The 27,606-nt window shown below is 51.6% G+C and overlaps 1 protein-coding gene across 7 annotated transcripts in view; it reads right to left on the bottom strand.

The window, feature by feature from the left end:
* The window catches only part of CACNA1E (calcium voltage-gated channel subunit alpha1 E), a 111,320-nt gene extending 100,965 nt beyond the window's left edge, over positions 1–10,355 (bottom strand). For 2 of the 7 annotated variants that reach the window (XM_027694874.1, XM_027694871.1), the window contains exon 1: positions 9,953–10,354. In XM_027694874.1, the coding sequence (XP_027550675.1) occupies positions 9,953–10,335 (383 nt within the window). In that variant the 5' untranslated portion in view covers positions 10,336–10,354. Of the gene's footprint in view, positions 1–9,952 lie in introns of all 7 variants that reach the window. The other 5 variants (XM_027694873.1, XM_027694870.1, XM_027694868.1 and 2 more) reach the window with 4 other exon arrangements.
* Positions 10,356–27,606: the final 17,251 nt, after the last annotated feature.

Raw genomic sequence — 27,606 nt, 5'->3', positions numbered from 1 at the left:
TCACATACACTCCAAGCTAAACTCCTCACATACCTCCTGAAGCCACCAAAAGTGCCCAAACATACCACAGAGCCTTCAAGTTAGCTGTCCCCCCACACTGCATTGCTGTGGGACTGGAATAGCTCACACATCAGCACTACTGATAAAGCAGAAGGATATTGCATCTTGGATCAAAGGGGGATTCAGCAACCAAATCATGGAATCATAGAACAGTTTGGGTGGGAAGGGACCTTTAATGTCATCTAGTCCAAACCCTTGCCAAGTACAGGGACATCTTCAACTTGATCAGGTTGCTCAGAGCCTGGCCTTGAAATGATGTCAGTCTGGAAGGGTTAAGAGAGGCTTAAAGGACAGCCAAGAAACCTGGGCATTTATGGGGACACTTTAGGGATGTGCATCTAGCACCACAAAACTCACAAGAGCCGGTTTTGGTGCTTGGTCTCACTCTGCCACTGTGAAGCTCAGTGCCTGCACTCACCCACCTCCCACAGGCTGCTCAGGGCTTTGTACTCCCCAAAACCACCAAACCCCACACCAACAGCCCCATTTGTGGGTGCACATTCTGCCCAAACAAGCACAAGGGGGTTGCTGACACCTCAAGCAGAGGCAGGTGAGACCCCATCACCCCTAAACCACCACAGATGAGGGACAGCATTACTTGGCCCCAGTGCTGTTTGCAGTGATGCCACACAGCAGGGAAGGATCTTGTCACTGCCTGCTCTCCCATTTCTTACCTAAACACCCCACTGGAGTGTTCCTGGTGACACAGCTCTCCTTGGCCTAACTCTCTGCCTTAGGCCAGGAGGTTTTATGGCTCAACTGAAGAGCCCTGAAATAACCACCCATTAGTAAACTGCCTGGAGTGCCCTGCTGCTTTATTTAGCCTTGAGAGTTGGGCTGTAATTAGCACTTCCAGTTGCATCCTGTTTGCTCTGGGCAGGCATGCAGCAATCCCACCTCTCAGAACAGCTATCCGCCTTCTCCTGCTCTTCCATCAGATTAAAGTAAATTTCCTTCCCTGCTTCCAACCCCCAAATCCCTCTACACAACCTCTCCCCTCAGCCAAAAGCTGTGGAGCATCCCAGCCTCATACTAACTAAGCTGGCAGGAGGTGAGATCACACTTCTCCATCCTCCTCCATCTCAGATGGGTCCAGTTTTGGGCAATGCATTTCTAGAGGGGCCCCCTTGAGAGGATCCAATGGGGGAAATAATATGAATATTTGAAAATTACCCTGCCCAAAAGACCAAGACTGGGCAGAATGGATAAAGGGAGACCACAGAAAGGAGGAAGGGAAAGAGCCCGGCCCCAGAAGGATATTCCTCTTCTTGCCACCCAAGACCTGCAAGAGCCAAACACCAAGCTGCCAAACTTGGTGTGTGGGAACAAGATCAGAAAAAACATCCCCAGGGCCATCCATAAACAGCCAACAAAAGAAAACTTATTTCTAGCCTGTCAAAAGGTTGGAGAGGGATTCTGAAATGTATTTTTTCAAGTGCTACACTACCCAAAGCAGAATAAATCCCTCTTTCTCCTTCAGCATCCTCATGACCCCTCTGGCGCAGCAGTGTTAGCTCCTGTCAAAGCCAGCAGGAGATTTTCTTCTCCCTTAGATCTCCTCTTCGCCCCCACAAGAGGCAGGTCCATGCCTGAGGACCATCCCATGCTTTCTCTGATCCTCTGCCTGCCCTGCAAGGCTCAAGTCAGATAAACACAGCAAAACTCACAGTACCAGCAAGTGGGGATGACAGAGGAGCCTCTGTTCTGCTTTTGGGCTTTAAATACCCCTGGAAACAAAAAGAAAGTCGGACCAGAAACCCGTCAACTCCATCCCCAACCTAATGAAGCCAAACTCACACAGTCTCAGCTTTCTTCAAAGCAACCTGCTGGCAAACAGGGTGGCTTTGACAAAATTACATTGTCAGGACAAGCGCCAGGAGAAGATGGAGCTGCTGAAAAATTTTTTCCACCAAGTCTGAACTTGCACTGAGCAGCTGATGCTCAAGACAGTCAGAGAAGTTCCATCCCTGGAGCGCAGCCAGGAAGGAGATGCTGCTCCCATCTTCCAAACCTGTGAAAGAGAAAAGGCCAAAAGAGCAAAACCTCTCTCCGAAAGCTACTCAGTGCTGGGAGGTGCGAAGAAACCGTCCCCCTTGCTGCGTCGGCAGGGAGTCATCAGCTCAGCAGCCTCTGTGAAGGCAAACACCCTCACCCACAGCCCCAGCAGAACATGGCTTCCATGATTCCTCAATGAGAAAAAGTCCATTGAAGAATTTTTAGGCCTATTTCCACTCGAGCGAATGCACGGACAAGAGTTACAGCACACCAGATACCAGTTTACTTTTCGGGAGCTGCAGCGGGAAAAGAGTGACCCCTGTGAAGTTTCTCTGATGACAAATAAAGGACTTGTGGTTTGTATCAGAGCCCATGGAGACATCATGTGTTATGCTACAGCATCATCCACCATGGTGCCACGCTGCAAGCTTGCAGGAAAGCTACTTCCCACCAAACAACCCTCAGGCAGCTGGTTAGAATCATCCATGAAAGATGAGACAACACCAGCAGTTTGGGAAGGGTTTTCCCCAGTCCGTTTTCCCCAGTTAAAAAGCAAGATCCTTGCTGGGCTGTGTAGCACCAGCCCAAAACCAGCCAAACAACAGAAACACAACATGTTTTGGATGACCCACACACCCATAATCCTGTGCTGAAGGATCGGAGCGGCCTTTCCCATGGAGCATGAAAAAGGTAAGTGGAGACAAGAAGAGCATCTCTCATCTCTTTTTCTAAGAAAGGTCTCAGTGTTTCACAAGCCACTTGGGGAAATCAGGAGTCACCTTTTGAAAGCTGCATTAGTGCAATTTCAGGGACCTTCCCAGCCTTTTACAGAATCCTAGAATGATTTGTGTTGGAAGGAACCTTAAAGATCATCTCATTCCAACCCCTGCCACAGGCAGGGCCACCTGTCACTATCCCAGGTTGCTCCCAGCCCTGTCTGACCTGGCCTTGAACACTTCCAGGGATGGGACATCCACAGCTTCTCTGGGCAACCTGTGCCAGGGCCTCACCACCCTCTCAGACAAGAAAATGCCATTTGGGGCACGTGCAATTAGACATGCACTGTGTTTTAAAATGCAAAATGTTGAGTTACCTTAAAAATAAACAATTGTCTGATTAGACTAGGCACCTCCTGAGGTCCCTGAATTCCACCCTGAATTAACTTATTACTCCACCATTGCTGAATACAAATAGTATGGGGGGGCAGGGTGTACTACACCTTAGAAACAGAGCAATAAATAACATCAGCTGTACACAGTGGAGAGGTTGGAAAACACCTCTCCCACAAACATCTCTCTGCCAGCAGACAGCCCCCTGATCAGGATCACACAGGGCTGCCTGGGAGAGGGGAAGAGGCTGAATTATTCCCATGGGAGGGAAAGGACGAGGGTGCAAACGAGCACTGAATATCAGAAGTTTCCCTGCCTGCACGCTGCACTGAAATATGCTCACAGGTGCTCTAAACCAGAGACTGCTAAAGCAGAGGGCTGTGCTGCCATCCAGAGGGATTTCAGCAGCCTGGAGAAACAGGCAGGGGAACAGCCTGGAGTTCAGCTTCATGGCAAACACCAAGCCCTGCACCTGTGGAAGAAAACCTGGCTGGGGAGGAGCTCGGCAGGGAAAGCCTCGAGGGACCTGGTGGACACTGAGCTGACCCTGAGCCAGCCATGTGCTCTTCCAAAAAGGGGCCAACAGCCTCCTGGGTTGTGTTAGGCAAAGCCAGCGGGTCCAGGAGGGGACCCATCCCCTTTGTGCAGCCCTGGTGAGGTACATCCAGAGTGCTGTGCCCCCAGGACAGGAGACACCGAGACTTACTGGAGCAAATCCAGCAAAGGTGACTAAGGGAGAGAAGCTGGGAGAGCTGGAACTGCTCAACCTGGCTGGAAGAGGCTCAAAACAGATCTGATCAGTGCATAAAATACCTGACAGTGCAAGAAGAAAGTAGAGCCAGGTTCCTCCCTGTGGAACCCAGTGACTGCACAAGAGGCAATGGGCACAAACAGCAATAAAACAAACTGCTTATACATAGGAATAAACTTTTTCAGTGTGAGGGGAACTAAGTGTTTGGGACAAGCTGCCCAGAGAGGTTGAAGTCTCCACTCTTGGAGATACTCAAAACCCATCTGGACACAATCCTGGGCAGCCTGCTCTAGGTGGCCCTGCCTCCCAGAAATTCAGCATTTCTGAGCCATGGCCAGGCCAGGGGGGAAGCTCCCTCCGAAGGCTTGTTCCTGAGAAACACAACCAGCCACGGTATGGTGCACAGCTTCAACAGTGCCCCAAGATGTGCTAATAAAGCTTCCCAACACCTGCAGCTGAGATTCCAGCGAGGGAAGTAGGAACTGCCAGGATGTGGTGGCAAAACACCAGGCAGCAGCTCCTGAGCAGAGGCATCTGCTGGGAGCCACCTTGGCTTCCATGTTCAGCATCCAGCTCCTAAGGAGCCCAGCTCCCTGGAAGAATGGGCTCTGCTCTGCAGGGAGGCTGGGACTGTCCCTAAAGTGCCCACCTCCCTGGCAGCCCTTGGGAGGCTTTGCAGTCACCTGAATTAATTCAGAGAGGAAATTCCTCCAGGGTGTGCCAGAAACCCAGACTTTGAGGCAGTTCAGCGAAAGATGCTGCTATTTCTGTGCTGTTGCCAGGATATTCAGTGGAACTCAGGTTCATCCCAGGTCAGAAAAGGAACTCCTCCCCAAGGATCCAAACCTTGGTCTGCACTAAAGGGAAGCAGGGAGAGCACAGGGAAGTCCAGGTCAGATACTTTTGGGAGAAATGCTTCCCTGCTGCTCAAGGCCAAGTTACCACGACAAAAGCCCTATTTCAGTGTCCCTATTCCCAGGTTTAGCATATCCATAGTCCTTTCTACCACCTGTATTACTCCTCGTGCAGGGTAAAACATGAGCAGAGAGAATCACCTTAACCAAGGCACTCATTAGACTTTCAGAGAGGTTAATTTCTTTGCCCTGGGTTGCAGAGGACTTGCATAGGAATCATGGATATATCTACATGAAGGATGCTCCCAGGTACATAACCCCAGCATCACCTGCCACCAACATCTCAGGGTTTTCACCTGCAGAGCTCCCACAGTTCCTGAGCTGCCCTGACATTTCTGCCCAGCCCTCCCAAGCTCCTAGACACATGGCAGCAGAAGTCTGAACAGGAGCCCATGGTGGAGAAGGACATGGCTAAGCTGCCTCTGACAGTTACTGACACTGCAAAAGTGCTGGAGGAAGAAACAGGAGGGAGACCTGAGGAGGGGTGACAGGCACTGGACAGTGGTGTCAGAGCTGAGACCTGGATGGGATGCTGGGACACCTTCTCCCTTCCCCAGCAGCACACACAGAGGAGCAAGGGCTGCTGTTCCACAGATCCCTCTCAACGTTGATGCTGCAGCTAAGGGCCACTGCCCTCCTCCAGCCCTTTGCCCCCAGGACAGCACAGAGCAGCCCCCACAGAGCCCACTCGGGTGGGAGCAGGGCTGCTGCTCACAGCACAGCAGCTACACCCACTACATCAAACACCTCTCCCAAAACTGTGCCACAAAGCATCAGTAGCGATGACCCAGAGCCACCTAGGGTTTGTCCCTTCCCTGCAGAGCCCAGGAGGGACAGAGTAGTGAGTGCTGAAACAGCTGCCAAAACAGCCCCAGTGCCCAGGGGCATTTCCCAGACAAGAGGCAGTGCCACCCCATGCACACTCCTGCCCTCTCCCCACCACTGCAGCCAATTAAACCCAGATGGTGCTGGGGAATATGCTGGGAAGCATCGATTGAGCTGCCAGCCCAACACACACCAAGGGGGCCCTTTGTCTCGTTCAGCACAAGTAAAAAGAAATAAGGATTTAAAAAAAAAAAAAAAAAAGGCAGCTTCATTTGTAATCTGGGATGCAGAGCGTGCACATAACCAGACAGAGGCTGCCAAGTCATAAAAAGCCACTGAGATCTGTTAGCAACACCCTGTGCGTTTTCAGCTTGTTCTGTTCTCTCCCTGCTTCCCATAAAACGGCACAAAGGCAGAGCTGCAGTAACAACACGCTCCAGCCCAAAAGGCTCCCCACGGTCTGCACTGCAGGTATGGATCCGAGGGAGCAGCAGGAAGCTCTCCTATCCTGCAGCTCCATGAACCAGATCATACCCTGCAAGGGAGACCTCACAGACTCGTGGCATCAGAGGCATTAACTCAAAACAGGAGATCGCTTCTAATTACCTTATTCTTTAGGATCACTGTCCTATGCTGTGGGCAGAGTGCATCCCTTCCCTGGGACACTGAAACCTGCCACCCATCACTCAGGGACTCCAGTGCTGAATTACAGCATCCCACCTTCACTGTACCACCATCCTGGCTGCTTTCCCTCCAGTCTCCTCTGCTCCCATGCTCCCTGCCTGGCATCTGGGAATCAGGCTTTTCCATGCATCCTTGTTGCAGGTATCATTCCAAAATGAGAGCACAGCTTGCATTCCCCAAATATCATAAGCTAAGCTTAACGAATTCCCATGCCCACTCGGTTTGTGGCCATGCAAAAGCAGGTTTGGGTCCTGTCTGCTTCCAATTCAGCTTGAAGCTTCTCTGGGATGTTCCCTGTGTGGCTCTGCCTGTCCTTACCATCAGCTAAGGAAGCAGCTGCTCAGCCCGGAGAAGCCACAGGAGGTTCCCCGTTTGCTTGTTTTGACGAGGAGCTTCTCTTTTGAGCTGTCTCTAAGCCAAACATCACCCAAATGATGCTGCCAGACGTACAGAGCAACGACAGCAGCGATTCAGCCATGACCACTCCATGCAGCAGCACACCCAGCCTTGGAGCATGGCAAACCTCTCCACATACTTCCATCCCAGCACCTAAACAGAAGGATGGAGGGTGGGGCATCAGGCTGGGACTCTGGAATACAGGGTTTAACGTTTGCCTTGGGCTTAAATCCCTCAGACAAGAACAAGGTGGGCTGGTACATGCACCTTTCACCATAAAGTTAAAGCCTCCCACAGAGCCACTGCTCCACAGGCACTTAGACAGTGTTTGCTGTTCTCTGCCTCAGCTTACTCATGGAAAAATAATAATAAAAAAAAAACCAGAAAAGAGAATTTTATCCTTCCTATTCTTATTCCACTTATGGGGTTGTTTCACTGGGAAAAGGCAGCAGAGGTGGAGGCTTGGTAAGGGTTGGACCTGCCAATGCTAGTAGAAAAAAAACCTTTGCTTCTCTTCCCTCACTGCAACCCAGATCAAGAGCAGCTAAACACCAACATCTGGCTGCACACCAGGAATGCCACATCTGCAAAGACAGAGAGCTAATCCAGGGGAGCAGAGGTCTCGTGCAGCAGCAGAGAGGCACATGTTGCACTCTCTCCCTGTGCCCACCACACTGCAGACTACCCAGCCAGAGCTAGCAAACAGGAGTACAAGGAGACCTCCTGCAAATATCCAGCCATTTTCCACATTCCTCATATTCCATTTAATGTCCACTGCCATGTTGGAGCTACGGGAAAACACTCCCCCTACTGCTCACCAGAGCCAGACTGCCCAGGCGAGAGCCCCCAGGGTGATTCAAGGCATGTGAGATGAGCCCTTCTGAAAATTAAATCACAAGAAAATTGCATTATTACTAATAAAATTACACACAAGGAAATTAATTTGCTTTTTCTCCCCCACACGCTATCCATCTTTTCCCAGAGAGCATCCACAATGCTAGGGTTACCGGCTCTGCACACCAGTCTGGGCTCTGGCAAAGCTTTTGGGGAAAACCTCACTGGTATATCCTAGAAAGACTGGTTTGGGTTGGAAGGGACCTTAAAGACCATCTCATTCCAACTCCCTGCCATGGGCTGGGACACCTTCTGTCAGACCAGGTTGCTCAGAGCCCCATCCAACCTGGTTTTGAACACTTCCAGGGATGGGGCAGCCACAGCTTCTCTGGGCAACCTGTGCTAGGGCCTCACCACCCTCACAGAGAAGAATTTTTCCTAATCTTAAACCCATTCACTTTCAGTTTAAAGCCATTCTCCCTTGTTCTGTCACTCCATGCCCTTATCAAAAGTCCCTCTCCCAACATTTATGAGTCTGATGTTAAAGAAGGAGCCTCTGGCATGCGGTTTTTGCAGGCTGAGGGGGTATCTGGGCACCTAAGTCTGGGAAAGGAACAGATCAAGCTCCCTGGTGCTCAGCAACTTCCCAGGAAGGGACCTGGCAGAGACAGGCAGTGGGGCTCTCAGGTCCTCAGTGGTACATGAGGTCTGCAAAGCCCAAGAGCTGCCACTAGTGCCAGAGCCCAGCATCCACCCCACACCAGAGGCTTCCCACAAAACCACCGTGAAGTGGGATGAGATGACAAACCCAAGCATCCAGGAGCTGGGAAATGCAAAGTTTGGACCCTACCAGCCTGGGGAAACATCCTATTAACCACACTGGGACGGCAGCAGCCGGCACGGCCGCCCGTGTATTCCCAATGTGTTAAAGACAGAAATATTGGGCTTTGTGTTTGAGTTACCGCTGGATGGAGCAACTGAGGGCGGCCAAAGGGGCACATCCCACACAGTGTGAGCGGGAAGGGCTCTGGCTTCATGTCCCTGCCACCAAAGAGAGCTGTAGGATCCAGGCAGTTAATTAGCGAGCAGCCGTTCTAGGGACTCACTCGCCAGCCGACAATTAACGAGGCCATCCCTCTGCTTCCTGCCCGGCCATGATTTATTCATCTGGCATCCCCGGTGGGATGCAAAAGATAACAAGGCACCGAGTGCTTGCCGAGCCCATATGTCAATTTATTTTCCCTGTGTGGGGCTGCCTGAGTCACCGGCCAGGAGGTTCCCTGGGCACACAGGGATGAGCACAGAGCTGAAAGGGCCAGGGAGAGCCTGCCTCAACACTGGGCTGCTCTCCAAAAAAAAAAGCAGGAGCAGCCTCAGTGTTATCACAAGCTGTTTTATCATGGAAGCCATCCCAAAGAAACCTTCCCAGCTTCACGCTGACCTGGATCTCGCCAAAGCAACGTGCCACATCTAATTAATACAGGGGCTCCCAACTCCTTCGGGTGTTTTATTAAACATTATTCCCCAAACAAAGTGCCTGAGGCAGGGAGCTGCTCTAGACCAGTGATACCAGAGCAGGATGTGCTGTAACAGCTTCTCCCAGGCAATTCTGCTGAGCAGACACGGGGAGGGGGAGCTTGTAATTTAAATGCAGGACTGAAGCACATGGCTGCAGCCTTGGTCACACAGTGAGAGCCAGGTGGGAGAGACTAATCCAGGACTTGGAACCGGGGTTTTCTCGCAGCAGCAAGGCAAACTATGGGAATAACTTAATTAAAGGAAAACAGTAAGTAAAACCAGTAGGTTCTAGCTCTGCCAAGCACTTCTGTTTTGTCAAGTTTGTTAGTCTCTCCAACTTACTCTGACTCCGACTTGAACGCTTTTTGGAGCTAAATACAAACCATAGAATCATTTAGGTTGGAAAAGACATCTAAGGTCATCAAGGCAAGCATTAACCCAGCAATGCCAAGCCCCACTAAACCACGTCCCCAAGTGACACATCTGTACAATGCCCTCACAGCAGGGCTCAAGCCACAGCAAAAGCAGAAGGCAATGACCCCAAATGCATCCAAAACTCACTCGGCATCCAAGGAAAACTATCTTGAGAACTTCCAAGTTTCCTCTACGTCCCACAGAGCACCTCACAACTTAGGGGACCCCCACCCAAAGTGCACCGTTTCCATGGAATGCCGCCCTCCAGCCTGGAGCTGAGCAGCCCAGCTCAGGAGGAACAGGAGATGGAGCACAGTGGGTGGCAGCTGCACCACGGGGATGATGCCACCGACATGACACCCCCCAGAGTCTCCCGCCAGCCCCAAATCAGACAGGGAACGCTCCCACTCCCCCCGGCTGCCCACCTGGGCTGGGGGCTCTCCGGTACTTACTCCCACTCCTTCCTCCGCGCCTGTGGCGTGCTCTGCATCTTGTGTGCCTCGTGTGCCTTGATAATGTCCCTCTGCTCGATCAGCCCGCCCCGCCGGCGCTTGATGACGTCCGGGCTCACGGGCACATACTGGCCCAGGCCCAGGTCGAAGGCGCTGCCGGTGTCTGCGTCGGCATCCCGGGAGCGGGGCTCGTAGAGGGCATCAAAGCTGGCAGCCCTCGAGACCAGGGCCTCGGCCAGGCCCTCGGGCTCCAGCAGGTTGCAGGACTGGGTGGTTTGCATCAAGCCAAGCCGGTGCTTTCGCCACGTCTCCTCCTCGGGCAGGGCCAGGACGTAGCGGGGGGAGGCATCGTCCAGCTCAGCCCCCCTGCCCGGCGCGCCCATGGAGCACGTGCCAAATCCCAGCATCTTGGGTGCTCTTGCGGCTCATCACTCTGGAGGGGAACAAGACAGAGAGGGGAGGCTCAGGGGTTTGCTCTGTTTGCACCACAATTCCCTCCCTTCACCCCACGTCAACCAAAAGTCCTGTTTCTCCAGGGTTTGCTGGGTTAGACTGTCTCCAACCAGGCACAGTGCACAACATCACTGGGTCCCTAAGGTTAGGTCAAGGGGTACCACTGCCTGCCTTGGTGCTCTCCTCATATTTCCCAAACTGGGCACCCCTGCACCTCTTGAACCTGCAGCTCTCTGACCCTGCAGCCAGCTCTCCCTGGAGCAGCAGAGCTTCCCATAGATGAATCACAGCAAAATTACAGGGGAGGAGCCTTGGGACACCCAGGTCAGATCACCCCTGCGCTCCTTCCATTTGGTTGGGTTTTCTCTGTGAGCTATGCCTGGGTGGATCATCCATATCCCACTCCAGCCTCACATTCATGGGATGACAGACAGACAGGCAGTACTTCATGAAGCTGGATGTGGAAATATCAGTGTGACTTTGACTCAGGAGCTACACATGGGAGCAAAAGGCACAGGAACACTGTCAGGAACACCTTGCCATGTAATTCTCCTTTGCTAAGCAAAGTAGATGATGCCCTATAGACAGGAGATGCTTGTGTCTGAGAATATACCCAAAGCCTTGTCATGGTGAAACACTGTACTCTCACATTGGAATTGCTCCAGGAAGGCCTTTGCTCCATCAGTCCCTGAAATTCCTCTCCCAGTGTTTGCCTGTGATGGAGGTGAAAGAAGGGACAAGGGAGCTGGGGTTGTTGCCCCCTTCTTAACTACATCTCTGATACAGGAGAAGATAACCCAGCAAGGAAAAGGAAGATTTAAAGCCCCTAATAATGCAGCAAACTGAGCACATCATCATTTTAACCCCTCCTCCAGAACAAACAGGGAGGTGAAAACAGAGGTTGGGATAAACGCTGGGAAACACCACAGCAGGAGAAAAAATAATATAGGAAAAAAAAATCAACAGTAACTGAGGGGACAACATAGAGCATGGCCCTTCATCCTCATCAAAATAAGCCTGACATCTCCCTGCTGCAGGGGAAGGGATGGACAGCCCAGGGGAACATCCTGTTTCCTTCGGGTCTGTAGTGATGCACTGTAAATAGAAGGTATCTAAAATCACCCCAAATTTAAACCTGCCCAGCCCAAGGGATATTTAGCTCTTGGCAAGCTCTCCGGAAAGGAAAAGGCAACTGCCAGCAAGAGCCTCAGCAAATTAATTAGCACATTGATAAGATGAGTTGGCTGCTCCCACTGAAAGCTATAAACAGATCCTTCACTCCACTACTTTGCTTACCCATGCGACTTTTTTTAGGAGCATTAATTACTTTTTCAAGTCAGTTCTGGACACCTTTATAAGATCTCATTTTCCTCAACTTCTGCTTTTCATCTCGCTCTGCTCGTTTTCAACCCTCCCCTGCTAAAGTTTAACTCCTTGTTCAGCTACTCCAGGTTTTCTTGAGGCTTTTTTTCTTTTGTGTTGCTGTTTTGGGTGGTTTTGTTTATTTTTTTCCTGTAGCTGATGAGATTTTTGTTTTGTTTTTTGTTTGGTTAGTGTTGGTTTTACTTTTTTTTTTTTTTCCAAAGAACTGTTGTTCTGTGGCCCTGTTCCTTTCCTGAACATTTCCTTGGCAAGGACAGGAGACGTTCAGGCACACCAAGCATGAACACTCCAGGTTTCAGCCATGCTGTGGCTGCAGCAGAGCCCTGAGGACAATTAGCCAAGAGCAAATGAGGACACAACCCGAGGGCAGGTCCAGCATCCACACGGAGACTGGCTCTCCTGATGCCTACCAATGCACCTCCCACCAGGCTGGCTGCTCCAGGGACACTGGTGACTCCCAGGCTTGGAGACAAGCAGGAAAGCTCAAGCAGAGACCTCAAACGAAACACTGAGAAAGTTTGAGGAAATAAATAGAAATAATTAGCTTTGCCTCCGCCTCAGCAAACAGGGCTCACGCTGCCAGCGGAACAAGCCACGTTCCCTCTGGAGAAGCGACAAGGAGAGAAGGGAGGATGCCAGAACATTTTGTGAGGGGAAGCTGACGAGGCTTACGCGCTAACGAGGGTGCTCGCGGGGTGCCGCGCACCCGGCACCGGGGCACCTGCCCGTCCTCTGGCCTCTGCTCCCCTCCTTACACGGAAAACAAACACGCTTTATTTCCAAACTAAATCTGAATTGGTGGGGAAAAACCACCACATTTGCTCATCGTGTAATTTGGCTTCTGCTGTTTAAATGCCAGCCCTGCCTCTGTCAGCAGGAAACAGCTCGGGATGTGCTGGAAATGGACCGTGGACAGAGCTGGGACCACGGAGGCAGCCAGCAGCCCAACTTCCATGCTGGGTTTGCTTAATAACATACAGCTTGAGTGCATATCATAGAATGGCCTGGGTTGCAAAAGACCTTGAAGATTATCTCATTCCAAACCTCCTGCCATAGATTCCTTCCACTAGACCAGGTTGTTCAGAGCTCCATCCAACCTGGCCGTGAACACTTCCAGGGGTGAGGCAGCCACAATTTCTCTGGGCAATGTATGCCAGTGGCTCACCACCCTCACAGGGAAGAATTCTTTCCCAATACCTAATCTAAATATACTCTCTTTTCAGTTTGAAGCCATTCCCCCCTTTGTCCTGTCACTCCATGCCTCTATAAATAGACCGTATCCATCTTTCTAATAGGCTCCCTTCAGGTATTGGTGCCTCTGAGCCCTTCCAGCTGCAAATCAGTCTTTTCCTGGGAATAAACCCAGGCTGCCACACGGCTCCCTGGTAACAGCTGGACAGAATATGGCTTCACAGCTCCATTAATGACAATTACTAGTTAAAAAAGCAAAGGAACATAGCATATCCACCTGTATGACCCCCTCATAGTCCCACATGTGGTTTCCCACAGGTGACCCCAGCTCATACTTGCTGTCCATATCCCTGGTTGCACGACTGGGATGCAGTAAGAGTATAGGACAGACCTGCACAGGACTCCAAGCAGCCTCTGCCACCCCAACCTCCACCGGAGAGGGGGACATTGCTGCCCAGCAATGGTACATTTGTCTGGTTTTGATACAGGAGAGCTAAGGAACCGCTGTGCTGTGACACATCACAGGCTTTCAACACCTGAAAATGAAGTCTCTACAGGCTCTTATCTCCCAAACTTCAGTCTCAAAGTAATAAAAGTCAGGAAATTTACTGTTTGCTCCTGCCGCGGGGAAATCATCCAGATAAAACCATGGCCACGGGGCCAAACTGAATTAGAGAGGGGATACTCACCTGCAAACACATGGGCACTTGTGCTTTCACCTGCACAGTTGCTGGGAGCAGAATGACAGTCCCAGCTCAGCCCAGGGCATATATGAGGACACAAAGCACCCAGCTGTGTTGACACAGCTGGAGCTCAGCCCATCTAATGGGGATCTCATTAGAGAGACTGCACCCAGCATCCCTCCAGCCCTTCCTGCACGGGATTGCCATGGCCAAACAGGGACAGAATAGTGAGCAGCTCTGGCCCCTTAGTCTGTACATCAGTGTGGGCTGAAACGGGACACAAGCACCCAAAGGCAGCATCCCAACCCCACAAATCACTGAGAAGAGCCTTTTCAAGCACCAGAGCACATGTGATGGAAGAAAAAACAAACAGATCCTCTCTGCAGCATCCTCAAGAGGTGCTACACGCTGCCAAGAGACCCAGCCCCGTTATCCCAACCCCAACCATGTGCCACAGCCAAGGAATCCAGCCCCAGCAGGCAGGAGGCCCTGGAATCTCACAACATACTTCATTTTTTTCCTCTAGCAGCTGATTAACTAATAAAGAGCTGCTGTGAGAAGTGGGTTCCCAGCAGCACCACTGACCTACGAAGAGGAAATTCCTTTTAGGGGTTTTCTCTGCCTGTGTGTTTGTGTTACAATGGCAGCAATCATGTCTTTAGCCAAGTAACTGTGTATTACCATAATAAGTACACTCAGCACTTAAGGCACTGGGTGAGCTCTTTGCTTCCTTTATCTGAATAAACTTCACCAAAACCATTGGAGTTAAAACAGAAAGGCTTAATGCTGTGCTGGTCCATGGGAGCTGATCTTCCCCAGGCAGCACAAGGGTCCAGCACCACAATGCTGAGCTCCAGCACTGCCATGAGCCCCAGGGCGAGCAGGGAGGCAGAGATCCCTCCCTGGAGAGGGAGTAATAGACAAGCCCTGGCTATTGTATATTCAACAGGCAACAAAGCTGCTGGAGTCCTCCAACCATGGTCCAGCACCCCAGCAGCCTTCCCTGGAGATTTGGGGAGTGATTTTTAACAGCAGCACCAGAGCAAGAAGCTGTTAAATATATATATATAACATTTATAAGATATTGTGTATATATATAAAATATAAGCCTACATGAGAGCATCTAGGATGCTGCTCCCAAGCATCTTGGGGACACCCCAAGCCAGGCAGGGATTTTCTGCTTCACCAGCCCACAGGACATGTGTCCTTCCCAAACTTGGCTGTTCTCCCTGGGAACTCACATGCTCAGATATCCTGGCCTAGTTCCATCCTTCCTGGGGCACAGGGATGCTCCAAATCCATCCCCTGCTGCCCCTTCCCTCCAACTCACTAACCCGCTTCTCTCCCAGGCCATGGGGGCCACTCGATTTTTCAAGATGATCAAATGCCATCTGCCTCTCTGTGCTCAGCCATGCTTGCCCTGAGCTGCTAATTATTAGTCCTTGCTCAAGGGGAGGAGGAGAGCTCACGCAGAGTGGATCAGGAGAGCACTAAAGCTCGGAGTGCTCAGAAGAATTTCAGCGTGGGGCCCTTCCAAACAGAGACAGATGGGCTGCGAGAGCGGCTGATTCATCCTCGTGGCCTTTTCCTCTCCTGCCACGTGCACTTCCCCTCCCAGTGGCATGGATGCCGTGGTGGGTGAGCCCTGCTCAGGTCAGCTCCGGACCCCCCATGGTCCTGCAGCTTTTCTGGCTGGGTCTGTGCAGGGCAGTGGTTGCAGGAGCCAGCTGGAGAGGGTGTTATTTTAGGTTGAGTCATTTGATACCGGGGAAAAATTTGTTGGATCAAACTCCCCCCTCTCACAGCCCCCGCCACTGGCAGGTTTGCAGCAGCTCTGGGAAGGACGGATCCCAGCATCCTTGGTACCCATGAGAGCCAGGGCTGCATCCTGTGCTTGGGAGCTTTGAATGACACCAGGAACAGAGAGACACTTAAGCAAGGTGGGGAAGATAGGAAGGAGACATTTACAGGCAAAGGCTCCTTGCACAGACATAGTCCTACATTCAGCAGAAGGTGCAGGTGAGAGGATCAGGTCAAATGTCCCAACACAGGAGAGCCAGGGAAGGCAGCACCCCACACACCAGCATGTTCAGGGCAGAGGGACATGCTGAAATCAGAGACAAACCACTTGGCTCATTTCTTAAGAAACATTCATCACCCATTCATATCTAAAACTCACTACTTTTTTAGGCCTTCACAGCTCCAAAACAACACAACAAAGACCCCTGGAACACCTACAAAGATCAGATGGAGGAAAGAGCACAGCTTAGAATACCCAGGGGCTGCTTCAGGCTGGGAAATACTCTGGCACCAGACTTCAGACAACCTTTTGTCTGGGAAACAGCTTTTGTTCTGCCATGCCAGGCTTTTTACAGCTGGAGTGACGCTCCAGCAGCAGAGCCTACTCCTCAGGGCTCGGCACTGCTTCCTGGGAAAAGCTGCACTGAGTCCAGATGGAGCCAGGCTGCTGCTCAGGCCCCATCCCAATAAGGAGGCATCTCCGAGTCCAGCGAGACCTCAGTGGGTGTAAGGGCTCACCTGTGCCAGCAGTGGGGTAGCACAGCCCTGGATTCAAGGGCCCTCCTGCAGAGCACCACTCCCAGGGGGATCGGCTTTAGGAATATCAAAACATGAAATTATCTCATCTCTCCTCTAAGAGCAACTGTTAAACAACCCTATTATTATTTATATAAATAAATGTACATCAAATAAATCAGCCCTCCATCTCCATCATGGAGAGCTGGGAGAGACAGAGACTACCAGAGGGAGTGAGACCCCGGTCTCCAGGGCTGGCTGCAGGCAGTGAGCCCCAGCCCTGGGGGCACTTTTAGTGTGTGGGCAGGCATGGCACTGCTGGGGTGGCTCTGGGAGACAGGGCTCTATCTGGCCTGACACAAGGGTAGCACAGGGCATGGACAGCAAGGTATCACAGTGATTGGGAACACCCATCCTGACAAACAACCCAGTGCCCAAATTTCTTCCAGCAGCACCTTTGAGACAGTCTCATCTCATCACTTCTTCCTGCGCCCCTTGCTGCAGATCAGGCAGGTGTCTCTGCAGCTCAAGGCAATGCACCCCTCATCACACATCCATCACATCTACAACCTGCCACCCCCCAATTCCAGCCCCATACTAGTAACCAGATCCCCAGGAAGGCAGAGGAAATGCAGACAGACAGACCTGAGGGGATGTGTTCCATCAGCCGTGGGCAGGGATGGGGGACGTGGGACAATGCCTGGCACAGCTCAGTGTTCCCCTTCAAGCTCTTCCATCCAGCAGGGCCAAGGGGAGAGGTATTGCTCCAGTGGGAACTGCTCTGCAAACAGCACGGACCGAGCTTGGCAATAGAAATAATCCAGGATGGAAAAGCGAGCGTGATTTGTGCAACAGCAGCATCCAGAACCCAGCAGTGCTTTAAGCTGTACGTAGCCAGGGAGCGCGCCCTTAGGAGTTTGCTTTCCAAAGAAGGGCAGAGCCAGGACTTCTTAAGATAATTTCCAGGCCACCCTCCAGGAATTAACTCTGCTCCTGCACAAGAGCATAGGCTGTCACCCCTATGGAGCTACGCTGCCCTTCTCCCTCCACTCCCACAACAAGGAGGTTCTCCTTGGAAAAGCCCAACGACCCTTCTGACTGCTTGTCATTCCCCAAAATGCAGAGCAGGCAGCCAAAGACAACGTAAAGCACACCTATGGAAACAGCCCCCAGCTCATGGTCCTTAAAACTGTCCCCTCACCCACCCATGGGCAGGGGGAGAGTGACATCTCCACGTCCCAGCCCACCATTCCCTGGATATTTGGCGATCCAAGAGCCAGTGCACACGGGTAGTCATGGACAGAGCCCCACCACCCCGAGGAAAGCCTGAATTTACACTTCAGTTAGCACACAGCAGCAGCAGTGCTGGCTCTGCACGTCACACCTCGGCTGCTCCCGCACCCAAGGAATGGGAATATGGGAAGCAGTGCTGCCAAGCCTGGTAACTCAGCCTGAGCTGGCACATTTCAAAGGGGGACAAGCGGTCCCAAGTGACATCAGGGTTCAGCATCAGTCCCCATCTGCCTCAGTCCAAAAGCAGCTGAAGAATTGCCAAGGTATAGAGAGGAGCAGGAGTTGCCAGCACGAGCCAGGATGTGTTAGAAGTTGCTGCGCGACGGAGAAAGAAAATGCTTTTAAAAATAAACAGAGCAGATTCTGGGATGCACTGCTGGCAGAAGGCAGCCAGCCCTGGCTCCTTGCTCCAGAGCACCTGAAATACAGCAGCAGCAGAAGAAAGGGTTGAGAACAGGGCACTGCTGCTGATGTAGGACATCAGAGACCCAGGTCAGCTTGAAACCAGAGATGTAAAGAGGATTTGATGTACATAGAGAAGGAAAAACATGAAGCCACACATGAAGCATTCAGGTCTTCTGGGCACTGTCCTGGGAAAAGTTTGTACCGCCATATCAAGGCAGGCTGAACACATGTGGCCCCAAGATCATAGAATCATGGAATGGGTTGGGTTGGAAGGCACTTGAAAGATGATTTGGTTCCAATACCACCTGCCATGGGCAGGGACATCTTCCACTAGACCAGGTTGCTCCAAGCCCCATCCAGCCTGGCCTTGAACACTTCCAGGGATGGGGCAGCCACAGCTTCTCTGGGCAACCTGTTCCAGTGCCTCACCACCTCAGTTTCTTCCTGCCATCTAATCTAATCTAACCTGTCAGTTTGAAGCCATTTCCCCTTGTCCTGTCACTCCAGGCCCTTGTTGAAAGCCCCTCTCCAGCCCTCTTGTAGCCCCCTTTAGGCACTGGAAAGGGCTCTAAGGTCTCCCCAGAGCCTTCTCCTTTCCAGGTTGAATCCCAGCTCTCTCAGACAGTTCTCACAGGAGAGGTGGCCATGGGACCCAGGAGCTGCTCAGTCTGGGCTCCCAAGAGGGTTGTCCTGGGTCTGAGCAGCACCTCATGCATCACCAGCACACGCCCCAATTCTGGCTTCATGCTCCAACTTTCAGCTTCTCCAAAAACACCTGTCTTAGCCAGGAGCCACCTGCTGGGATGTCGCAGGAAGGTCACACACGTGGCTTGGACTACAGCATCACAGGAGGATGGCATCCTGTGGCCACAAAATTAATGTTTAACCTGGCAAAGCCAGGGAGAACAAGTTCTCATTTGCAGCAGTGCCTTCACTGAGGTGACTCACAAACCACATCGTGTGTCATTGCTTAATAGACCCGCAAAGGTAATTTTACCATCATGCAAACATCAGATTCCTGGCACAAGGAGTCACAGCACCCCTGAGAGGGTAAAACAAAGGGATGCTGTAAAGGTGAGAGACAGCAGGCTTTATTCTTCTTTGACTTCTGTTCCCATTATGTAGAAAGACTCAGTAAAAAGGTCGTCTTGTTTGTGCAAAAATGAAGACAATCTCTTGCACAAACTGCACGGTGAAGAAGGGAAGGGGATAGAGAATAAGTCTATCCTGCCATGCTGGGCGAAGAAATTCTTCCCTGTGAGGGTGGTGAGGCCCTGGCACAGGTTGCCCAGAGAGGTTGTGGATGCCCCATCCCTGGAAATGTTCAAGGCCAGGTTGGATGGGGCTCAGAGCAACCTGGTCTAGAGGAAGGCGACCCTGCCCATAGCAGGGGGAGTGGAATGAGATGATCTTTAAGGTCCCTTCCAACCCAAACCATTCCAGTATTATATGAAGAACATGCTATTCCAGCAGCTACAGCCACAAGGACAGGGCAGAGCCCCAAATCACTGGTAAAGAGAGCAAAACCTTCCTGATTCCACCTTAAAGGAGGAAAAACGGTTTTTCCTTTTGCTCCTTCATGCAGGTCTTCCATAACCAGTCCCTGTTCACCTTACACACTGCAGAGAACTGACTGGATTTGCCTTATCTTATCCTTTTACCTTAACCTGGTTTGAGCGGGGTTGGGACAAATGGACAACAAAAAGGAATTTCTTGCCTGTTAACAGATGCACAAATCAGGCCCTGAGGATCCTTCAGCAAGCAACCAGCTTCCCTGCTGATTAGGAAAGCATGTCCCAGGACACTCGGCTGCTCAGGGGCAAAAGCCTGGGCCAGCCACTTTCCTTCCTCCCATTCCACACCCTTTCCTGTCTCTGTCATCCTCAGCCACTCCAAGCTGCCACACACCCCAGAGCTCATCCTCCAAGGCCAGTTTCTCCCTGGGGAGACAGGAGTAAAACAAATAAATGTTACTGTAGAGCTAAAGAGAACATTTCAGCAATCCTGCTTTTTTCCACCAGGACTAATAACCTGGCTCAGCAAGCACAGAGTTCTCACCTCCCACCCAATGCACACACCCCCAGAAAGTCTCAGGGGCTTCTCTCCTGCCCAGGGGAGATCACCAAGACCCTCAGGAAAGCTTGCCTGCTTTCTTCTGGCTCCCAAAGACAGTTATACTGGTGGACTAAGGACTGGTGGGCTAAGCCAGCCTGGGCATGAACACAATCACTAAGATGCCAAGAGATGGGTTTGAGTTTCTGGAAATCATCCGGGCAAGAGGACAAGCACAGAGCATGGCATCTTTAGGCATTGCTCTTTTGGATAACACCCAGTTGGACCTCAGCCACTGTGAGTGGCCTCCTCTCCCTCCAGCAACACAGGAATGCCCCTAATTCTTGGTGCCAATTCCCCCTCCAAACCACAGCCACAGCGGTGCTGATCGCCCACTGTCTGCCTTGCTTCCTTACAGCCAGCAATTCCAGCACCTCCCTTTGGACCAAAGCCACTGCCTTATCATTGGGCTCCCTCTCCTCCTCAAAATGTTTCTTCTTACCAGGAGAGCTCATCCAGCTCCACTTTCCCTTCTTTTATCCGTTTGCTACAATTGCTGGCATCGAGCCCCGATTGCCTTCCCTCCTTCTCCTCTTTATTTGTGGCACTATTTCATCTCTGCTGTTTCATCCCTCTGAAGCACGTTTCGCAGAATAATTTACACCAAAGCAACCTTCCTGCCAGATAGCTGCTTTGTGGGACACTTAAGCACGGTGAAAATGAGCTCAAATTAAGGATGAGACTAATTCACAGAGAAGAGGAGAGCAGGCACAGCCAGGAATAACAGCCAAGCCCCAATCTCCAAGCTCTGTGCTGCTGATAGCTGGAGCCTGGGAAGATCCAGGAGGAAAAGAGCAACATACATCCCACAAAATATAAATAATGGTGCGAGAAATAAGATGCACACCAGTCCAGCTCCGCATCCTCCACAGTCCTGGCTGAGCAGCCAGTCCAGGCATAGAGCTAGAAGGAGCTTTGCTCCAACCCAAGCCGACTGCTCCACTCATCAGCCCCATCTCCCTACTGAAATGATGCCCGAAGGCTCAATTAGCTCATGACAATTTACTCATGAAATAGTCCCTTTTGCAGCAGCACGTGCTCTTGGACTTCACCACATTTGCGAACATCAGCACTCACGTGGCGACGACATGCAAACGGCCACTCCTCAGTGGCACCTCCATCCATCCCTCTCCGTCTCCAGGAAGGCAGACAAGGCTCCTCCACAGGCAACACACGGCTCTTTTTACACTGGGGAACTGCCATCTGTAATTTTTAGACACCTCGAGGATGGCTGAGGACCGGCAGTGCGAGACTGACAGCGTATGTCACTCAGCCTGCAGACACCTGGGGGGTTCTCCTCCAGCGTGGCACAGCCATCCAGCACTGCCAGTTCATCCAGCACAGCCCCTTCACTCATCACCAGCCCTGTGCCTGCTCACACTGGACACCAGCAGAGCCCATTTGCTTCCAGACCTTTGGCAACTCATAAATGGGCAGTGCTATTTCTGGCAGCGTCGCTCCCCCTCTCTCTCCTCTTGCCCACTCGCTCCTTCCTAAATAGTTTAACGCCACTGATTTTCCCCTGCCAGCCATCCACCGTCTGCCAGCAGGCTTTGGAGCACCAGCAAGATGTTTGAGCAAGCTGGGGAGAACCAAGCAATCATCCCTCACAGTCCCCAGCCCCCCGCCTGCACTACCTACAAGTGGCAGCAACCAAAATTCATCCCTCTCAGGAGGGTACCACACTGACACATCCACCCTTTCCCACGCTGGCAGGCACTGATGCATTATTCCCTTCCAGCATTTCAGGTTTAAACCAGGTCACTTTCTTGCTTTAAGCCTTGTTTGTGTGTTAGCTGCCAACTGAACCACTTGTGAGGGCTCCAGTCTTCCTCCAGTGCTTCTTGGTCTGTCTGGGGCACCTTAAAACTCCACCATGGCAGCACAGAATCACCGTTTGGGAATACAACATTCATCTGCTTGGATTTTACACCCTTCTTCCTGTCTGAAATACACTGGACAACCCCTACTAACAGGGCCAGCAATTTGTCACAGTCCCAAGCTGAAAACAGAAGGTGCTCAAAGCCTGCAAGCACCCAGACGGGACCCCCCATCTCAGAGGGCACCCGGCACAGGGTCCCCAGGAGCCAGCACTGCAGCCAGGACCAGGGCTCTCCAGCAAAACCGAGGCTTCCCCTAAAACAGTGGCTGCCAGGGCCAAGCCTCCTCCAGCTCCAAGAGTTGCTCCCAGGCTCTGCCCCAGAGCCCCACAACACTGTCACCTGGCCTTGAACACTTCTAGGGGTGGAGTAGCCATGGGTCCAGGAAAAATAGGTGAAGGCAACTGGTCTGTCCTGGTCCTTTTTCTTGCCTAAAGCCTCAGAGTGAAACAACTCTAGGAGCCTGACAGGGAGGAAGCAGGCTTTGTGTCCAGCACTTTGCTGTTCCCTCCTCCCCTGCCCCTTCCCGTTCTTGGACACAATCCCTTATTGAGGGAGCACCAGGTGGACACTAAGACATAAGCCTGCCCCATCTTCTCCAAAAACACCCTTGAGCCAGGGCACTGGGCACCCTTAGGCTAAGACTAGCCCTACACATGAACCATCCCCTTTGCCAGCCAAATACAGACCAGAGCAGACCCCTCACATATGACCCACCTCCCAGATGCATCCTGCACCACCTTGGGATGTCTCGCCATCCATCCCCAGCCTTGCACACACAGACTGTGTCTTGGCTCGTTTCCACCATGCTCTGGTTTATTTTGCACAGAAAACCTGGCCCCAGAAATTCAGCAGCAAAGCTTGTTAACACCAGCAAGTGCCCAAAGAAGGTGTCAAGCTGCCTGCAAAGAGCTTCCCAAGCTGTCAGCATCCCTGTGGTGTCGGGAGGCAAGGCTGGGATTCTAGGCACAAGACTCAACACAGCCCTCGGCATCCAAGTTACACCTCTCAGAGGCAAGAATAGTCCACAGTGTTTTTAGGCTCTTTCCAGCCACTTTGGACCTCCAAAGCGTTGAATCACCCATAGCTTGGAATGGATCCAAGGGCAAACCCAGGTATTCGCCTCACTTCCAAGAGCAAGGGGGGTTCCACACTGCCCAGCAAACAGCCAGGAGCCAAGCCAACACCTCTGGGTCAAGCTCCCTCCCCCTACACTCTTCCCCATTCTGTCTGAAAATCCAACTGAGCAACACAGATGAGGACCAGAGCACTCAGTGCACAGCTATGGTGCACTGCTTGGTCCAGATGTGGTCCAGCACATCTGGAGCCCTGGAAGCAGCACTGCAGACACAGGCCCCACCGCCCAGCCTGACCCTCCAAATAAGCTTTGACCAAGGATGCTACACACCAAGCAATGCATCCTCCAAAAAGAGGTTTGGGTGCTTCCCACATCCCACAGGAGCTGTAACACGAGGCCAGTGCAGAGTGTTTCTAAAAATCCCAGCCTGCCTCTGGGAGCCCCGCGCACGTACAGCCTGCTTGAAACGGCTAACGGATTGCATTGATTCCAAGCTTGCTACTTCCATATGCCAGGGGGAAAAAATAATTTAAAAAAAAAAAAAAGAAAAAGCCCAAAACCAAAAGCAGTGATGATAAATTTCTAAAGCTACTGTAGCAAGGGAGAAAAAAAAAAAAAAAAAACAACACAAAACCCATAGTAGAAGCAGCCTCGTGGCATCTCCCAGAAACTCCCCTGTGCTGCGAATGCCAAATTATTAAGTGAAAAGGAAGGAGGGGGGGAAAAAAGCCCACACTTCTATAAGATTGGTATTGTGTATAAAAGGACAACAGTAACCACAGTCTCTCTCACTGCTGCCATCAAATTCAGCATCCACTGCAGCAGCTTATTGTTTGAGAAGTAAAACCTGTACCTTCATCCCCCGGTCTGAAGGAGGGCACGGAAACACAGGCTGCCTTGGAAGAGTGGGAAGAGTCCAGACACCAGGCTGTGACCTAAAAGCACTTAACCAAGAGTGGCAGGAGGGACAAGAGTTCACCCTAAACCCAACAGAACTGGCCCAATTTCACCCTTGTTGCTTGGCTTCCCCTGGGGCGATGCCCAGGGATGCTCAGAGCTCAGACAGCTCCCATGCAAAGTGTCCAGTTGCAGAGGTGTGTGGCAGTGAACCAGGGGCTCAGCCCCTCCAGCCAAACCTGCAAAGCTCCTCAGCAATCCCAGGGCCAGTTCTGACCTAGCCATAAGTTTTCCATCCAGGAAAGCCTCAGGCAACGAGCCCTTCACCCCCACTGGCCCTCACAGCAGCTGCACAGTGCCAGCACGCTCACAGGGTGCAGGAGGGGAAGCTGAGGGTGCTCACCTTGGGCTGCACCACCCACAGCTATGGCAGCTCCTTCCATGGCTCACCTGACCATCGTGGTGCCCTGAGACCCTGCACCAGCCGTCACACCAGAACCAATTAGTGCCCTCTGGATCCAAAGCGGTCCTTGTTAAAAACAGGCTCCATACCTCTGACTCTCCCAGCTCACACAGGCATCATCACCTTGGCCCCATCGTGCCTGATGCCAGTGGCACGTGACAAACACCTTGTCTCACGCTGGGGAGGGAGAAAACCCCCAGCAGCCCAGGAAGGAACGAGTGGGCAGGAGAGCTGCAGCATTTTGGCTGGAGCAAGCTCTTCTTCCTCTTCCCTGTAGGATTCCTCCATGCATTTTGCCAGTGTGCACCATCCCAGGCTGGGAGAGGGTTATGGTAGTGCCGCCCACCATCCTGCTCCTTCCTATCTGCAGCATCCAAATAAGTCCAGCCCCAGCGCAGGGATGCTCTGGCTGAGGCTCAGCCCTCTCCACATCCTGCCACAGAGCTAAGAACATAGAGACATCCCAATCCACCACAGTGTGCCCAGGGGATCCTGCAAATCTAATGATATTTTGGTTATTTATGAAACCCTGGGGTCTGGAAGCAGGAAATCAGGGAAAATTCAGCTCACTCCAGAGGAAGGACTGGCCCAGCCCAACACACCATGCTGTGGAGATGCAATCCTGGCTCAGAACTAAACGAGCAGCAGCGCCTGACAATTCCCAAAGCACCCCCAGCCACTGAGGCTTCAGGGAAAACACACATCAAGCAAGCTGCTGATTTACTGAAGAGCCCAGAAAACAACCATGATGTGGAAAACCATAGGTTTGGAGAAAAGATGAGAAGTACAATTGTTTGGCATTAAGAAGATGAAATAGGGGAAACAGCACCTTCAACCCCACCAAACATCACTGAGAGGCCTCCAGAATAAAATGTTCCCCAGACAAAACAGGACTAGACCAGAAGTCCCTCCCAGCCCTCCCTCCCTGGCAACAGAGGACCTGAAAAAGTTAGGACAAAAAGCACCAATGTTTTTTAGCTCATTTTTTAGATCACAAGCTAAAAGCATTACATGTTTCTATACCCCAACCTGATGTTTATATCTCCTTGGCCGGAGGAAACAGCAGGATACAGCAGCCCAGAGCCTGCAGCATTCAACCCTTGAATCCACAAACCTACAGACCCCTCCAAAAAAAGGGGAGAAAAGGGATAAAAACCCAAACAAAGACATTTAAGGCAACCGGCACACAAGGAGACCTTTTCAAGTCACTCATACCCTCCAGCCCTTTGGAAACACATTAAACACTCCGGGACAGCTTTTATATATTGTGCTGGGAACCACGAAGGGCTGGAGGGAGGTGATTTGTCTTCTCCTCACAGCGATGCACAGCAATAGCCATGGGCAGCCTGGGTGATTTCCCAGCGGCAGAGCAGGACGTGCAGGAAGGCACCGGCATCACAAAGGCAGCACCTGTGCCTTTTGACCACATCCACTCGGTCCAGTCTCAGCTAGAGGAGCCCCACATCAAGGCAGGGGGATGGGAAGGTCCTTCCCGCCCCATCGTGCTACTGTGAGTAAGACCATCACAGCAAAGCAACATCCCCCAGGCAGATGGAAGCATTTCCCAATGCAATCCCGTTAAACAACGATAATACTGATGTGCTACAAGGACAAGAGATGAGGTGATCAATTCCTGGTGTGGGGTACTCGTATTTTCTAATGGCAAGAATCCAATATCACCTGGAAGGAAGATCTGTCAAGCCTCAGTACTTACTCTGTAGCTCCAGGAGCCACATTCCACTTATTTTCCAAGTCTAGTCTCCTCTAATATATTAAAAAAAAGTCCACCTGAATTATTAAGGGAACTGATGAATAACAGAGTGAGATGAAAAGTTGCTCTCTTCATTCTATCCAACCTGGTTTTTTAAAGCATTTAAATCCTCACTTCGACTCTGCTCCTGCTGCTGGGCATTCAAATCGCAGTGCAAGTCTTTATTAATAAAATACATATTTGATCCATCAGAGCAGGTTCAGCTTTTCTTCTCATTGCCTCAGCCCAGCTCTCTTCCACTGGCACTGCAGGTAGGACACTCCCCTGAGGATGACAAGGCTGGACTATCACACATACATGTACACTCTTCCCCTTTTCCAAGCAGGTAGAAACATGCAGCAGCATCCCAGAGCCTCCTCCCATGTCCATGTTCCCCCGTGGCAGGAGAAGCACAGCACTGCTGAGAACTGACCCTGCTCCTTGCTTCGGTGCAGGAGTGAGAGCGGGAATTGCCCCCATCCTCAGCACCCTGCATGCCATTCCCTGAGGCATGGAGCACCCCAGCAGCACCCACACCCCTAGCAGCAGGCAACACCTTCAAGATGCCAAGGTGAAAGCATCACACTCTCCTCCATCACCTGCACTCCTGGGAGAAGCTGCTTTGGAGATTCACAGCACGGGATCTCCCCATCTCATTACCCAACGCCTCTTCTGAAAACCAAGGTCAAGCAATCCGCCTGTTTCGGAGCACCAGTGGGATGGGTGCCTGAGCCTGCTCTCCAGGAGCAGCTCTGCAGCCCTGGCAGCAGTTCATGTTCCTGCCAGGGAAAGCATCCCATGCCTGCAGCTCACTTCCCAGGGTGAGCTGCACGGCACGGATGATGGGAGTAGGAGAAGAGCAAGATCGCGTGCAAGAGCTTTACAAATTAGAAACAAAGAGAACAGCCTTTGGGGAAGAGACTGGCATAATTAAAACATTAATTCAGCTTTTGCTCCAAGCGAGCTCTAGTCATCCAGAAATCCCAAGAATGGATAGCGCCGGGTCTGAGCCACAGCCCCATCCCCAGGCACACAAAAGCCCTCTCCACCACCCCATCAACCCCTCTTCGGGACAGAAGCTGTAAAACCACCTTCCTCCAGAGGGAATCACAGGGAAAACAAGCTCCAGCTCTCAAGGAGCAAAGAGAAAATTAAATACCTGGAATAACAAGTAGGAAATAGGTGACAGCTCCAAGGTTAATAGACCCTCCAAGCAACACTAACAGCTTTCTGCATGAGCAAAACAGATAAAGTGACTAAAACAAAGTCACGACAGTCACAAGCAAGTCGAGTGAGACATGAGAACAACTGAGTAAGTTTTGGCAGTTGGCTGGAAACAGGCACTGGAACAGAAAGCAGGCAGAGCATCCCTGCTGCCCGACTCCACAGCCAGCTGTAAAACTTGGCCATGCAGTGCTGGGAGAAGAACAACTGCACTCCGAAGGTCTGACACAAGAACCAGGACCGTAACTCAGTGGGAGAATGATAAAATCCCGCACCAGAGTGAGAAATTCTCCCTCTGAGACCTTTA

This window comes from Neopelma chrysocephalum, unplaced genomic scaffold (genome assembly GCF_003984885.1).
Source record: "Neopelma chrysocephalum unplaced genomic scaffold, ASM398488v2 Primary Assembly neopelma1_98, whole genome shotgun sequence".
Lineage (NCBI taxonomy): Eukaryota > Metazoa > Chordata > Aves > Passeriformes > Pipridae > Neopelma > Neopelma chrysocephalum.
Note: the sequence above shows the minus strand (reverse complement) of the source record. Positions and strands in the feature narration are given on the sequence as shown.